The sequence below is a fragment of the Struthio camelus genome, chromosome 2 (genome assembly GCF_040807025.1).
Source record: "Struthio camelus isolate bStrCam1 chromosome 2, bStrCam1.hap1, whole genome shotgun sequence".
Lineage (NCBI taxonomy): Eukaryota > Metazoa > Chordata > Aves > Struthioniformes > Struthionidae > Struthio > Struthio camelus.
In genome coordinates this window covers 3696053-3709457 of record NC_090943.1, presented here as the reverse complement: position 1 = coordinate 3709457, position 13405 = coordinate 3696053, and the positions used below count along the sequence as shown (strand labels likewise).

The 13405-nt window shown below is 42.6% G+C and overlaps 1 protein-coding gene across 5 annotated transcripts in view; it reads right to left on the bottom strand.

Annotated features, from left to right (window-relative positions):
• Positions 1–13405, bottom strand: part of LOC104150125 (meiosis-specific coiled-coil domain-containing protein MEIOC) — a 40658-nt gene that overhangs the window by 18330 nt on the left and 8923 nt on the right. For 3 of the 5 annotated variants that reach the window (XM_009684175.2, XM_068934089.1, XM_009684176.2), the window contains exons 2-3: positions 12533–12664; positions 1578–1744 (exon numbers count right to left, since the gene is read on the bottom strand). In XM_009684175.2, the coding sequence (XP_009682470.1) occupies positions 1578–1744; positions 12533–12664 (299 nt within the window). Of the gene's footprint in view, positions 1–1577; positions 1745–7189; positions 7316–12532; positions 12665–13405 lie in introns of those variants that run through there. The other 2 variants (XM_068934091.1, XM_068934090.1) reach the window with 2 other exon arrangements.

The window sequence follows — 13405 nt, the reverse complement described above, 5'->3', positions numbered from 1 at the left end:
CACAATTCAAGGCAAGTGAACCTGCACCCTTGCAGAATCCTTTTTCTTAAATCAGTCAGCTGTTCAAACAAGTAAGTAGAAACACCCCCTCGTGTCTCATGCAAGTACTTTTTCACTACCAGTAATCTGAAAATTCTTGGTAGTCTAACGTGTCAAGAAGGAACCATCTTATACTTCTAAAAATCCTGATCCACCCTGAAAGGAAGATACTTCCCATGAACCACACCGACACATATATGAAAGAAGGCAATTAAGTTAATGCCTTCTGGCCTCAAAATAAAATATCTTCTATCAAAAGCTAGATAATTTATGTTAAAGTCACAATCCCAGTCTTAAAGCCATTCAGTTTTCCTCATGATCAAGGCAGGCAGCTATTATCCTTTCTAATTTGGTACCAAAAAATACTCGCTGTAGAATTCCTTGATTTTGCAACATCAAGAGGTCAAATCTCCATCTCCCAGCACCTACTTTCTACAAAGGCACAGTAACATGAAAAGAATCCATGAAAATAAACAGCACATGGGAGAAACGCATCAGAAATACTTGCAATAGTGAAGACTTGGTCAGAGTAGATTTCTCCAGTGGAATACAAACGTTTCTGGTTTTGTCTTTAATTTATGTTTTGATAAACCTCAAGACCTTATTTGCCTTTCTGGCAAATACCAAGCATTGAGATGATCCTTCCAAAGACCTATCATGGAGGACTCCACAAGTAGTACAAGGTAAGGCTGAAAAGAGAAAGTAACCCGGGTCTTAAGGCTGGGAATCCAGGTAAAATGAAGATTGGAAAATCCATTACAATTTAAAGAGAACAGCCAGTGATCGTTCTGTCTTTAGGGCACATTCCAAGGTTGCCTGTTCTAATTACAGGGAAAATACAGTTTTTCTCTCAGAAGAGAATGTTTATCTTTTCCATCAAAAACCAAGTTTGTTTATTGGGCTACAAAAACTACTTATTGAACTAGCTATTTTTAGCTGACAAAAAAAGTTCGCTTACGTATTTATAATGCTTGATTCAAGTAAGAAAGACCCTTTGCATTCTTCAAGCTTCTGAAAATAGGAAGTTTTTCTTGAATATAAAATCATACTTGAGGGTATTATGTCAAAGGCAGGATGTTATAGAAAGCTGAGACATTTTCAAGAGTAGCTGTTTACATATTCGTACAGTCAGTAGTAAAGAGCTTCCCACTCACATCTGTCCTGTGTCTAACACACTCTGTATTACTGATGTACCAGGAAATACCCATCCCCTAAAAATAATATTTTAAACTGCTTTAAAATGTATATATGTATGTATATGTATATGTACGTATATAAACATTTTAAAATTTTATACATACACATATATACACATACGCGCGCACACACACACACACACACAAACCCACACAGACCTCCTACAATTCTTCACAAGCTCTGTAATAAATATTAAACAATAAAGAAAATTTATAGAGCTTCTCGCAAAGTACTAACTCATAACTTCTTCCTAAAAAGACCTGGAACGCCACTTGTGCTGTCCAGTAACAATTTTAAATTTCTAGAATATCCCCAGATGATTATACCAAGAATGTTCATACCTTTTTTTAGTGCAGTCTTGAAATGAAGTTTTTGCACTGATATCTTCCCCACACGCAGACCAGTCACTATATAGACGTGAAGATTCTAGTGAGGGTGGTGTATTAGTAACTGTTCCTAATAACGGGGAGAATAATTGAGCATCCATTGTCTCTTTTTTGCTATTTACCTATGTTGAAAAGAGAAGGAAAAAAAAATTAAGTTAGATTTTATATAAATGAGCAGCAAAGACAACATCAAAGTACAACTTTCCTTTTATATCTTGATCTAAATGTTTTTCCAGGAAAACAAAACGTATACCAATTAAGCAGTCATTACACAAGGATAAAATCTACAACTTGCTTTCTTCTTTGGCCTAAACAATTCATGCAACAGCTAAAAAAACTTTAATTACTTACCGCTACTAAAATGTTACAGGAATTCCCTATAGATTTCACACTGTAGGTGTTTGTGTCTCAAGCTCACAAGCTCAGAAGCTTCAAATCTATTTTACTAAAAATGCATGTGTCACAGAATCACAGAATGGCCAAGGTTGGAAGGGACCTCTGGAGATCATCTAGTCCAACCCCCCTGCTCAAGCAGGGTCATCTAGACCACACTGCCCAAGATCGTGTCCAACTGGGTTTTGAATATCTCCAGGGAAGGAGACTCCACCACCTCTCTGGGCAACCTGTGCCAGTGCTCTGTCACCCTCACAGGGAAGAAGTTTTTCCTCATGTTCAGATGGAACTTCCTGCGGTTCAGTTTCTGCCCGTTACCTCTTGTCCTGTTGCTGGGCACCACGGAGAAGAGCCTCATCCTCTTGACACCCCCCCTTCAGATACTTGTACACGTTGATGAGATCACCTCTCAGTCTTCTCTTCCCCAGGCTAAACAGGCCCAGCTCTCGCACCCTTTCTTCAGAGGAGAGGTGCTCCAGTCCCCTCACCATCTTTGTAGCCCTCTGCTGGACTCTCTCCAGGAGTGCCATGTCTCTCTTGGACTGGGGAGCCTAGAAGTGGACACACTACTCCAGGGGAGGCCTCCCCAGAGCTGAGCAGAGGGGCAGGATCACCTCCCTCCACCTGCTGGCAACACTCTTCCCAATGCAGCCCAGGAGACCATTGGCCTTCTTGGCACAAGGGCACACTGCTGGCTCAGGGTCAACTTGTTGCCCACCAGGACTCCCAGGTCCTTCTCTGCAGAGCTGCTTTCCAGCAGGTGCCTGGGGTTCTTCCTCCCTAGGTGCAGGGCCCTGCACTTGCCTTTGTTGACCTTCAGGAGGTTCCTCTCCACCCAACCCTCCAGCCTGTCCAGCTCGCTCGGAATGGCAGCACAGCCTTCTGCTGTGTCAGCCACTCCCCCCTAGTTTAGTATCATCAGCAAACTTGCTGAGGGTGCACTCACTGATGAATAAGTTGAACCAGACTGGATCCAGGACTGACCCCTGGGGGACACCACTAGCCACAGGCCTCCAACTAGACTCTGCACCACTGACCACAACCCTCTGAGCTCGGCCATCCAGCCAGTTCTCCATCCACCTCACTCTCCACTCATCCAACCCACGCTTCCTGAGCTTGCCTAGGAGGATGGGATGGGAGACAGTGTCCAAAGCCCTGATGAAGGCCAGGGAGACCACAGCCACTGCTCTGCCCTCATCTCCCCAGCCAGACACTCCATCCAGAGAAGGCTATCAGATTGGTCAAGCACGATTTCCCTTTGGTGAATCTGTGCTGACTGCTCCTGACCCCCTTCTTGTCCTCCCCGTGCTTGGAGATGACCTCCCGGATGAGCTGTTCCATGGCCTTTCCAGGGCTGGAGGGGAGGCTGACAGGCCTGTAGTTCCCTCAGTCCTCCTCCTTGCCCTTTTGGAAGACTGGGGTGACACTGGCTTTCTTCCAGTCCTCAGGCACCTCTCCTGTTCCCCAGGACCTTTCCAAGATGGTGGAGAGCGGCCTAGCAATAACATCCGCCCGCTCCCTCAGCGCTCGTGGCTGCATCCCGTCAGGGCCCACGGATTTGTGGGTGTCAAGTTTGCCTAAATGATCTCTAACCCGATCCTCCTCGACCAAGAGCAAGTCTTCCTTTCTGCAGACTTTCTCTCTTGTCCCCAGGGTCCGGGTTTTCTGAGGGCTGGCCTTAGCAGTGAAGACTGAAGCAAGGGTGGTATTCAGCAGTTCTGCCTTCTCTATATCCTTTGTTACCAGGGCACCCGCCCCATTCACATTCTCCCTAGTCTTCCTTTTGCTACTGATGTATTTGAAGAAGCCCTTCTTGTTGTCCTTGACATCCCTTGCCAGATTGAATTCCAAATGGCCCTTGGCCTTCCTTGTTGCATCCCTGCAGATTCTGACAACATTCCTATATTCCTCTAAGTGGCCTTCAGAGCTCTGAAGTGCCTTTGATGGTTTCCAATTTGCCTTTCGTGTCGTTAGCGCCCACATGGAAGAGCAGCAGAGGGTAGTCGTCCGACGCATGGACAAGCCTTGGCAGTCTTTCCATGACATCTCTTATTCGAGCCCCCGGCAGGCAGCAAACTTCTCTGGACAAGAGGCCTGGTGGGCAGATAGGTGCCTCTGTCCCCTGCAGCAGGCAGTCACCCACAACAATCACTTGCTGCTTCTTCTGGGTGTTCCCTCAAGGCACAGGGTCTGTTGGCCCAGTTGCTTCCCTTGAAACCATGCCGAGCTCCTCCTCAGCTTGGAGGGCACTAAACCTGTTGTTCCTCGACTGCAAGTCTTCAGGAGGAGTAAGAGCTTTTCTCCTACAAGAAGTGACCAGTTTCCAGCCTTCTTCTACAGTGTTACGATGTACTGTTTCACACGGCACAGAGCCCTCCGGCAACTCTACTGCTGTGGGGGGTTGGGACTCCCAGAGCTGCATGGTCTATCTCTTGCTCATCCTCTCAGATGCCACGCAGCCAACGGACTTCTTCCCATAACTCCTTTACCTGATGACACAACTCGCCAACAACAGCACACCTTCTGCAGGAGAGCTAACCATCAGCCCAGGCCTTACAGAGAGGCCTCAAGCACTCCCTGCAGCCTGAGACCTGTAGAGCTGCATCTGCTGTCAGAGGGTCTATCTGGGTCAAAGCTTCTGACACGGCTGATGCAGTGACTCCAACAGCTACTGGGGAATGTGCTCTGTGGCATGTCGTGACTATATATGAGGAAGCATACCCTACTAGGATTGGAAACGAAGGTGCCTTTTTGCACCCTTCTGCATCAACTGCTGTGCAAACTGTTGCGCTTGTTCACTGCCTCTGCAGGCTGTGCTGTGCCTCTGTTAGCTGTGCCTGTGTCACAGGCATACACATCCCTTCTGAGAAAATAAAGAGCAGAACAATTATCCCTGCTCTATCCCTGAACTTACAAAATATTCCTGGGAAGAGTCCAGCGTAAGTAGAGAAGAACCTTTGTCTGCAAACTCTACAGAGCAAAATTCACTTAAGAAAAGTAAACTCCCTTAAGAAAAGTAAACTCTCTTCTCGCTTGAAGTTTTGGTTCAGAAAATCTATTATAGTTAAATGACTGACAACCACCATTCAAAGAATGAATAATAGGAGGCCTAATTAACAATGAAGAGTTCTACCTAATTAGGTATCTGAACTAGGAGCTGCCTAAACAGAAACTGTGATTTATAAAGGCTTAGGCAGAGTATCAGAAACATAGAACAATTTAGGCTAGATGATCCTAGAGCACCAGAGAGTTTCCTTCCAGCCTAATCCCCTGCTCAGAGCAGATCTGATCAGAGCAGGTTACTCAGGATTTTGCCTAGTTAAGTTCTGAGCATCTTCAAGGATGGAAGTCTCACCACCTTCTCTCTGGGAAATTTGTTCTAGTATCTGACCACTGTCCTGTTCAAAAAAAAAAAAAGCAAAAACAAAAAAACCAAACACACATACACACCTCCCATACAGACAGAGCTGTAGAAAACTGCTGTTATCAAGACACAACTTGTGTCCATGCCTCTTGTCAAAGGCTGTCCTGCCACACACATACCCCTGCCACCCACCCCTCCTGGTACTGCCAGGTCCCATGCCTGTCCCCTCGCTGGGGGAGGCCAGCCGGCGAGCCGTGTCCCTCGGGGACAACTGCTGGGGCCAATGCTATTCAGTGTCTTTGTTAATGACCTGGATGATGGGACAGAGCACGCTGTCAGCAAGGTTGCGGTCAGCCCCAGTTGCGGGGGGAGCTGTCGATATGCTGGAGGGCAGGGCTGCTATTCAGAGGGACCTCAACAGGCTAGAGAAATGGTCCAGCAGGAACCTCATGAAGTTCAACAGAGGTAAAGGTAGAGTCCTGCACCTGGTGTGGGATAACCCCATGCCACAGGACAGCTTGGGAGCAACTGGCTAGAAAGCAGCTCTGCAGAAAAGGATTGGGAGTCCTGGACATGAATCAGCAGCGTGGCCCTGCGGCAAAGCAAGGCCTCCCACATGCTGGGCTGCCATAGCAAGAATAGCCAGTGGGGCGAGAGCAGCAAACAAAGGTATTAAACAGTTCTGGTCCCAGCAGTTATCCCCAAGGGACACCTCTAGCAACTGGCTGCCAGTTGGGCTTCCTACCGCTGATCACAATCCTTTGAGCTTGACAGTCCAACCCGTTTCCCATTCACCTTAACTTTCACATCTCTGCAATCTGGCTACAAAGATAATATAGGAGCCAGTGCCAAAGACAATTCATACAGAGCTGTCCTGCAAGTGCACCATCCATGCCTTGGTTCTCTGGCCATGCATGAACCCTGAACAGAATATCTTAAGTTATTTCAAATTATTTTCATAACTTCTGGAGAGTAAACGCCTAAGCAATCGATCAACATGAAAAAATGGAGTTGACCAATGAGGGGCTTCTATTTCAGTGGTAAAAGGACAAAATTTCCAAAAAAAAAAGTTTGGACTCCAAAGAATGTCACATGACTTGGGTAAGGGACAGAATGAATACTGGAATACACATATGCCGATATATATTCAAATTCAAAAGAACATTTAGTAAGAATTTTGGTTGGGTATCTGCCTCTACAGAATTCCATACTCAGGGAGCAGGAAAGTTTGTATACCATCCATTTTGAACCAAAACAATAGCAGGTAAAAAGAATAGCTCTCCAGGCTCCACTGACAGCGTTCACTGGATGATCATTTTGTGTAACAGGCATTCAGATAACCAGCAACAAGTAGACCGCTAAGCTTAGATGCCTTAGATCTGCTAACTGAATCCCACCCAAATGGTGCAAGACAGAGGCAAGGCCTCTAAGGCAAGCGTGCATCTCTATGACTAAACAGAAAAGGATTAACCTTTCTGATCAACTTTTACAAGTCTTGATTCTATGAATAAAACCTCAAGCTTTCTTGAAAAAAATTCTATGATAGAGAACGCAACTAGATACTCCTTAATTCTCATAGGTAAAGATATCTAGTTAAGATAGAGCATTTACATAACGGTTCTGAAAAATGACATTTGAGAGACTCAAAAAATACACATGTATCAGCAGCTGTAAGAGGCCAGGGCAGGGGGGGATTGCAAACAGACTGGAGTTGCTCGTATCATCCAGCCTTGTGTTCCTCACTTTCCTGAGGAGTCTAGTAACTAATAAAATGGGCCCAAGGAGAACATTTAGCAGAATCTTTTCCCACCTAATTCCAAAAGCATTTGTTAATGAACCCACGTCCAGTCTTCCTTATGAGTACAAAGGAAACACCACAACATCAGTTAAAAAGAGTCATTTGAGGGGATTTCCTATTTCAAGATATGTTTCATTGAAAACACTGCCTTTTAGCATCTGTGAGAAGTTCAGCCCAACTTCCTGAAATGATCCGTGAATTTATGTTCTTGGCAAATGCATGGTCAGTAGGCCAACTCAAATAGTAAACCGTCTCCACAAAGAAGAATCACTTCCTTGCATAAATATCTTTCATCTTCAGCTCCCCAAAGGCACATTAAGTTCCACATTGTCTATTCATATATGGACAGCAGTGCCTAGAAGAATGGAAAATAATTGCAAAAAAAAAAAGCAAATTAAAAAAAGTAAATTAAACGACAAAGTTCTAGTATATTTACATATAAACTAAAATGATTTCTGAGACCACGCGACATAAACTGGAGGTTGTTTGAGGATCCCAAGCTTCACTTGGATGCGCTAGTTGTAAAAGCTCTTGACAAAAGCAACAGGTAGAAGCAAAAACACACCTTCACCCATATGAAGCTTGGTAAGCAATACAGGAACAGCATAATCGCTACAGGAAATTGATCATAAAAACCTCTCTGTGCTTTGCTGAAAGAAGTAAAACATTCATTCATAGCCATCCTTGAAATATGAAGATGCCTATTAAGCGAAAACACAATTATAAGCTTAATTTGACCCACAAACTCGGCCAGACCTTTACCAAGGCTCTTGCAGAAGTTTGAACTATAATACGCTACCCAAAACACCTGAAAAGCCAGCCTCCTCAGATCAGCTTAACATTAAACTGATCTACTAAACTCTCATTTTCCTGTTTCAAATATATCAACTACATTGTCACTGGAAGCCATACTCATATGGCCTAAATTTTAGCTAATTCTGTGAGATTGATACTCGTAATCAGAAAAGTACCTCTGAAGCCTAGAACAAGCCGATAGAAAATGGAGGTTCTAGGGGAAAATGCTGTGTCTGAATGCAGTCTTATGCATCAAGTCCACCTAGAGCCACTGACAGGCCTTTCAAAACTTATTCATATCCAAGTAACATAAAAGAACAAAAATTCAATATTGGTCACTCCACTATCTCATGCCCCATCCTTTTAAAAGGGAAAATGCTACATTAGTCTGAACTTTTCTCTCTCCCTATGACCCTTTTCTCAGAAGTAGAACAATAAAGCCTTGCTTACTACAAATCTTAGGCCTGAATTTGGTTTAGTGAAAGCTGTCATAGACCCAAAAGATCTCTCCCCCTCATTCTTGGTCTGAACAAGTAGTAAAGCAGCAAATGACCTGGCAAAGGGTGCTCCTACCTTGACCTGGACAGAACAAAGCTTTGACACTGTAGGGTACTTTAACAAAATAAAAACAACTTAACCTAAGGTTTATCAGTTTCTATAAACTTGTCTTACACACCCAAACAAATCCCTACCAAATAACATAAATGAAAGTGGTATAACCACAGAAAGGCTGGACACACTCTGCAACGTTCTGTGAGGGCACACTGTCTATACAGGTATCAGTAAACAAAAAGAGAGAAGAATGCCTCCTGGCCCAGAGAGTAAAAGGCTTGTGGTGCTCACGTGATACAGCCAAACTCCTTCGGATCAGGAGGGCAGTATCCAAACTGTCCGCTCCAAACGGCTCCTCACTTGTGCTCACTCTTGAACCACGTGCAGCAATTGTTTAGGAAAGCATCAGCTGACCAAGGCCACAATTGTATTAACAACTTAGCAGCATCGACAACCACGTGCCTGTGCCTTGGTCTTGTTTAGTCTACTGGAAATCAACATACAGAGATAAATTATGCTCTATGGCTAAAGTATAAAATACTTCTGCATAGCTCAAAAACAGGAGCTGTAACTAATGGATTATCTTTTATTTTCAGAGCCGTTAGGCACTGCTAATGTGAGGTGTGCAGGACTGTGACTAAAGCTCAGGAAAAGAGGTACTTCAGGTACCCTAGATACAGCCTCACTGGTCAGCACTTCCAATACAGTGGAGATTCATTTTTAGCTAGGAAATAAAACAAAAAAAGGAAAACACCTCAACTCTCATTTGTGCTTTAAATATGAACTAATAACAAGTAACAGTAAAAAAGAAAAAGATATAAAATGTTATTCTGTCTCTTACAGTACACTTTAGTTTCAAAATTCTTCACTGAGTTTCAGATAGAGCGATAACCCAAATAACTGGCTTTACAAAGAAAGGACTGCCTACAGAGGAACAGACATGTTTCAGTCAGAACTCTAACTTTAAACGAATGAATGAAATGCTATCTCCAACAAAATCAAATGACAACTCCCAGTCTTTGGTAGGGCTCTTACTTCACTCTACCCACCTTGCAAATCATAGAGAGCCAGTATTCTCACTTAAATTACCTCTCAAAACAACAACAAAAAAATCTTTTTGCATCTAAAACTTAGACGCATCATCCTCAGTGGAATTTTTTCCTTCAAAACATAGTAAGATACAGCTTCTGTTCATTCTTGTAAAACGGAAATATGAACGTGTTAAATTCTCTCCCTGCAAACATATCTGACCGTGTTTGCGTGTTTGTTTTTGTGTGGTGTTTTTTTTTTTTTTTTGAGACGTCTACCACTGTTAAGTCGCATTGTATCTTCAAATGCACATAGAGGAGCTTTTAACTTCTGCAGGAAGTTCATCACAACTGGAGAGTGAAAATGAACGCACACATTTATCAAAAACATTCACCATTTCCAAAAGCCTCATGCTGCTCCTCACATTCAGAAACTGTTCTAAAGTTTTTATTTGGGAATAAACAAATGAATAGAACTTTTTCAATGCAACGAAACATTGGAACAATGCAATTATAAATATATATGGAATTAAACAGTACCAAAATTATTAGTCATCAATATTATTAGGGTATCTGTGACATGAATCCTGTGCCCCACTGCACACTCTCATTACTGACCCAAAGCTGGCTCACTTTTTGCTACCCAGCCCCTTTGTGCTTCTGCCTCCTTCGCGCTGCTTCCTAAAGATTTGCTCTTACGATGCATGGTCTCACTGCTGCAGCAGAAAGAACAAAGGACCTAAAGGGAGGCTGTTGTTCCAACATTTTTCTTCCTGCTGTTGTCCCATTCCCCAATAAAGTTCCAAGCTAGCACAGCTGCCCTGTATATAGTCAGATGAGATCTGCAGAGCTCTGTAAAGGACTTGATAGAGAGTAATTTGCACTGTGAACAAAGGAGCCTATATGGCAGAGAAATGACAGAATAGTGAGGTTGGAAAGGCTATCTGGAGATCATCCAGTCGATCCTCTCCCCTGCTCAAAGTAGGGCCAACTAGCGCAAGCTGCTCAGGTCCCTGTCCCATCGAGTTTTGGATATCTTCAAGGATGAACAGGATAGAAGATGCACAGAAATCCCAGCGTGCCTCCCACTACCTTGCGCTACAAATATGGGGTAAGTTTTCCACAGAGAGAGGTTTCTGCCTCACCGCTACTATTTGTGATGTGTGTCTCCTGGCTGCCTATCTATAATCTTCTGAAAATCCTCCGATCATTTGTCCAAAGATTTAACAGTACTGGGAATAGAGTAAAAGATTCCAATAATATTTCTTAAAACTAGAAATGTTTTGTTCAGTATGTTCTCCAGCTAAGTGCTGGAAACACAGTTCAAGACTGTAACCTCACATTTTGAGACAGCTTTAGCTGCTGACAGACTAGCGAAGGCCCCTGAAGCAGAATGGAACAGTTTTAGACACTTTGTCACAGAGACCACTACATTATGTAAAAAAATCATATGAGAAGTCTGCAATGAAGTTAGGGACATCTGAAGTATCTTGTTGAACTTTAGCATTAGAGGAAGTGGAATTTAAGAAGATTTCAACAGGGTGTCACTATCTTCCTATTTAGGGGTAGGAACAGTCTACAGCCTATACAAGACCGCAGTAATAGTATGTAATACTAAAACAATTTTCCAAAAGGATACCTTTTAAATTAAAATATAACGCAATCACAGCTAAATATCTCTGCTTCATTCCTTCCAAATAATTAGAAGAAATTACTTTTGTTGCCCTATACAGAAGTCTTATCTAACAGAAAGTACTCGATTTCCCCCCAAAACTCTTAGCTAAATTAGTGCAAAAGATCTTTTACAGTCACTTATCCTAAAATTGCAGGAAGTCACAGCTACAGAATATTGCTCCCAGATACTACTTATAACTAGCTATCACAACTTATGTGTAACATGAGTAACAGAACTGCACAGCATTAGTACTTCTACATTGAGTATATTCTTTTCTGATTTCTTAGCAAGATAAACATTTCTTATTGCTTGTTTTTCTTGACAAGATAAACTAAACATAAGATAAAGCAGTGTTCTGTGCTGCTTTTTGACTTGAGACTTCTAGTAACTCCTACCTACAGCCACCTTAACCTACAGCACACTGGAATTAGTTAACCCATTCAGGATGCACTGCTATTAACTTTCTGAAGCTGAAACCAGTGAAAATAACGAGAATTCTAAAAGTTGCTTTCTCGTGTTACCTGGGAAACTAACCAGCAGGAGAAGCAAATGGGTGATGGGGATATATGAAAACTAAACCTAGGGAAGAAAACAGATTAGCTATTAAGATCTCTCTTAATACTGTAGATAGAAAGATAAAAAATGGTAATTACTGGAAACTTGCTTCTATATCCTAACTTCATAACATCTCAAGAGGCCTACTGTAGCAGGAAATGGGAATGTTCCTTCTCAGCACCTAAAGAATCAGGAAATTTTTGTCTGAGAAAAAGGAATCAACTCTGTAAGACCTGTCTCAGATAGCTGGGCCAAAATGATATTAAAAAAAGCTTTTTGAAAAAAAAGAGAGGAGGGGGACACTGTTTTGAGATGCCTACTTAGTATACGGGTTCTATAGCATAATTACCATCAAGAATACTCATGGACTATTGGGTGTTTACGTGTTTTTTTCTTTTTTTAAACAGTAACAACTAAATCTATTCATTTCATGTAGCCAAAGAATTTTTATCCAGGTAACTTCTGGCAATTGTTCTTTAGAAGACTTTGCAGAAGCAGCCTCATAAATGCCCTTGACAGAAGGTACTCAAAGCCAGATGGAATGGGGGAACTGCTGACTTCCATGAACATCCTCTTCCATGAAGAGGATTATTCTCCTGTATTAACACAAAATAGAGAGATTTGCTCCATCCATAGTGCAGAATTCTCTCCAGATTTTATAACTTATTTCACAGGCTTAGTTAGAACAAGCAGTGGATTATAAAAGTATTTATTTCTGCTTACCTACGCAAACTCACTTTTTGAACTCACCTGTGGCTTGTAATGACCAAGTGTGGCACTCTGTTTGACCATGTCCTTGTTATCACTATACAACTTCTCTTCTCTGAAGTACGCAGCATTGCCAAATGAGCAGCAATTTAGATTCTTAAGCACAGATTTAGCCTATTAAAAAAAAATAGTTAAACACAAAAAAGTAACAATTACCAGGACCGTCAAAGTCTTATTTGCATGAAATTTGTTTCTAGCTACCCCCATTGCTCCTCCTTCCTCCTTTCCACGTCACACCACTCGCAGATACACCAATACCACCTGCATTTCATACATTCACAGCACCGTGAGGATGTCTCTTTATTGCTGTGAGAACCCACATGACAAAACAGCTCATCTGATACAAGATCCGCTGACCATAGGTCACGTGGAGTACCAGAACAGGTAAGGCAGCTGCACTGCGCTGTACCTGGGATCATATAGGCAGAGGCATACTGCCTAATAACAGACCCCTCTCCTCTGCTTTGTCCCATTACATAAATAGACAAATATATCATGCAGGTGCACATCTACCATGCAAGTATATAATCTCACCACACAATCTCACTTGTGGGTTCACATCCACCACAGAACTGAATATCCATCCCCATTACATGACAGCACAAACAAGTACTTGGGATCACACCCACTCAAGGACTCTCCTGCACCTTCACAAACTCATAGCTTCTGTCAATGGCAAAGGCAAAGCAGTTCTTACCACGTATCACTACCCAAATACAGCTGTGACAAAAACATATTCCTGAGAGCATTCAAAGTAAGTATAACATGATTCTGCAAATCTCTGTTCTATGTTCTCTGGACATCCATTTACATGTGTTACGACCTAGCTTCCTATGCTTCCCTTAATGAGAAATA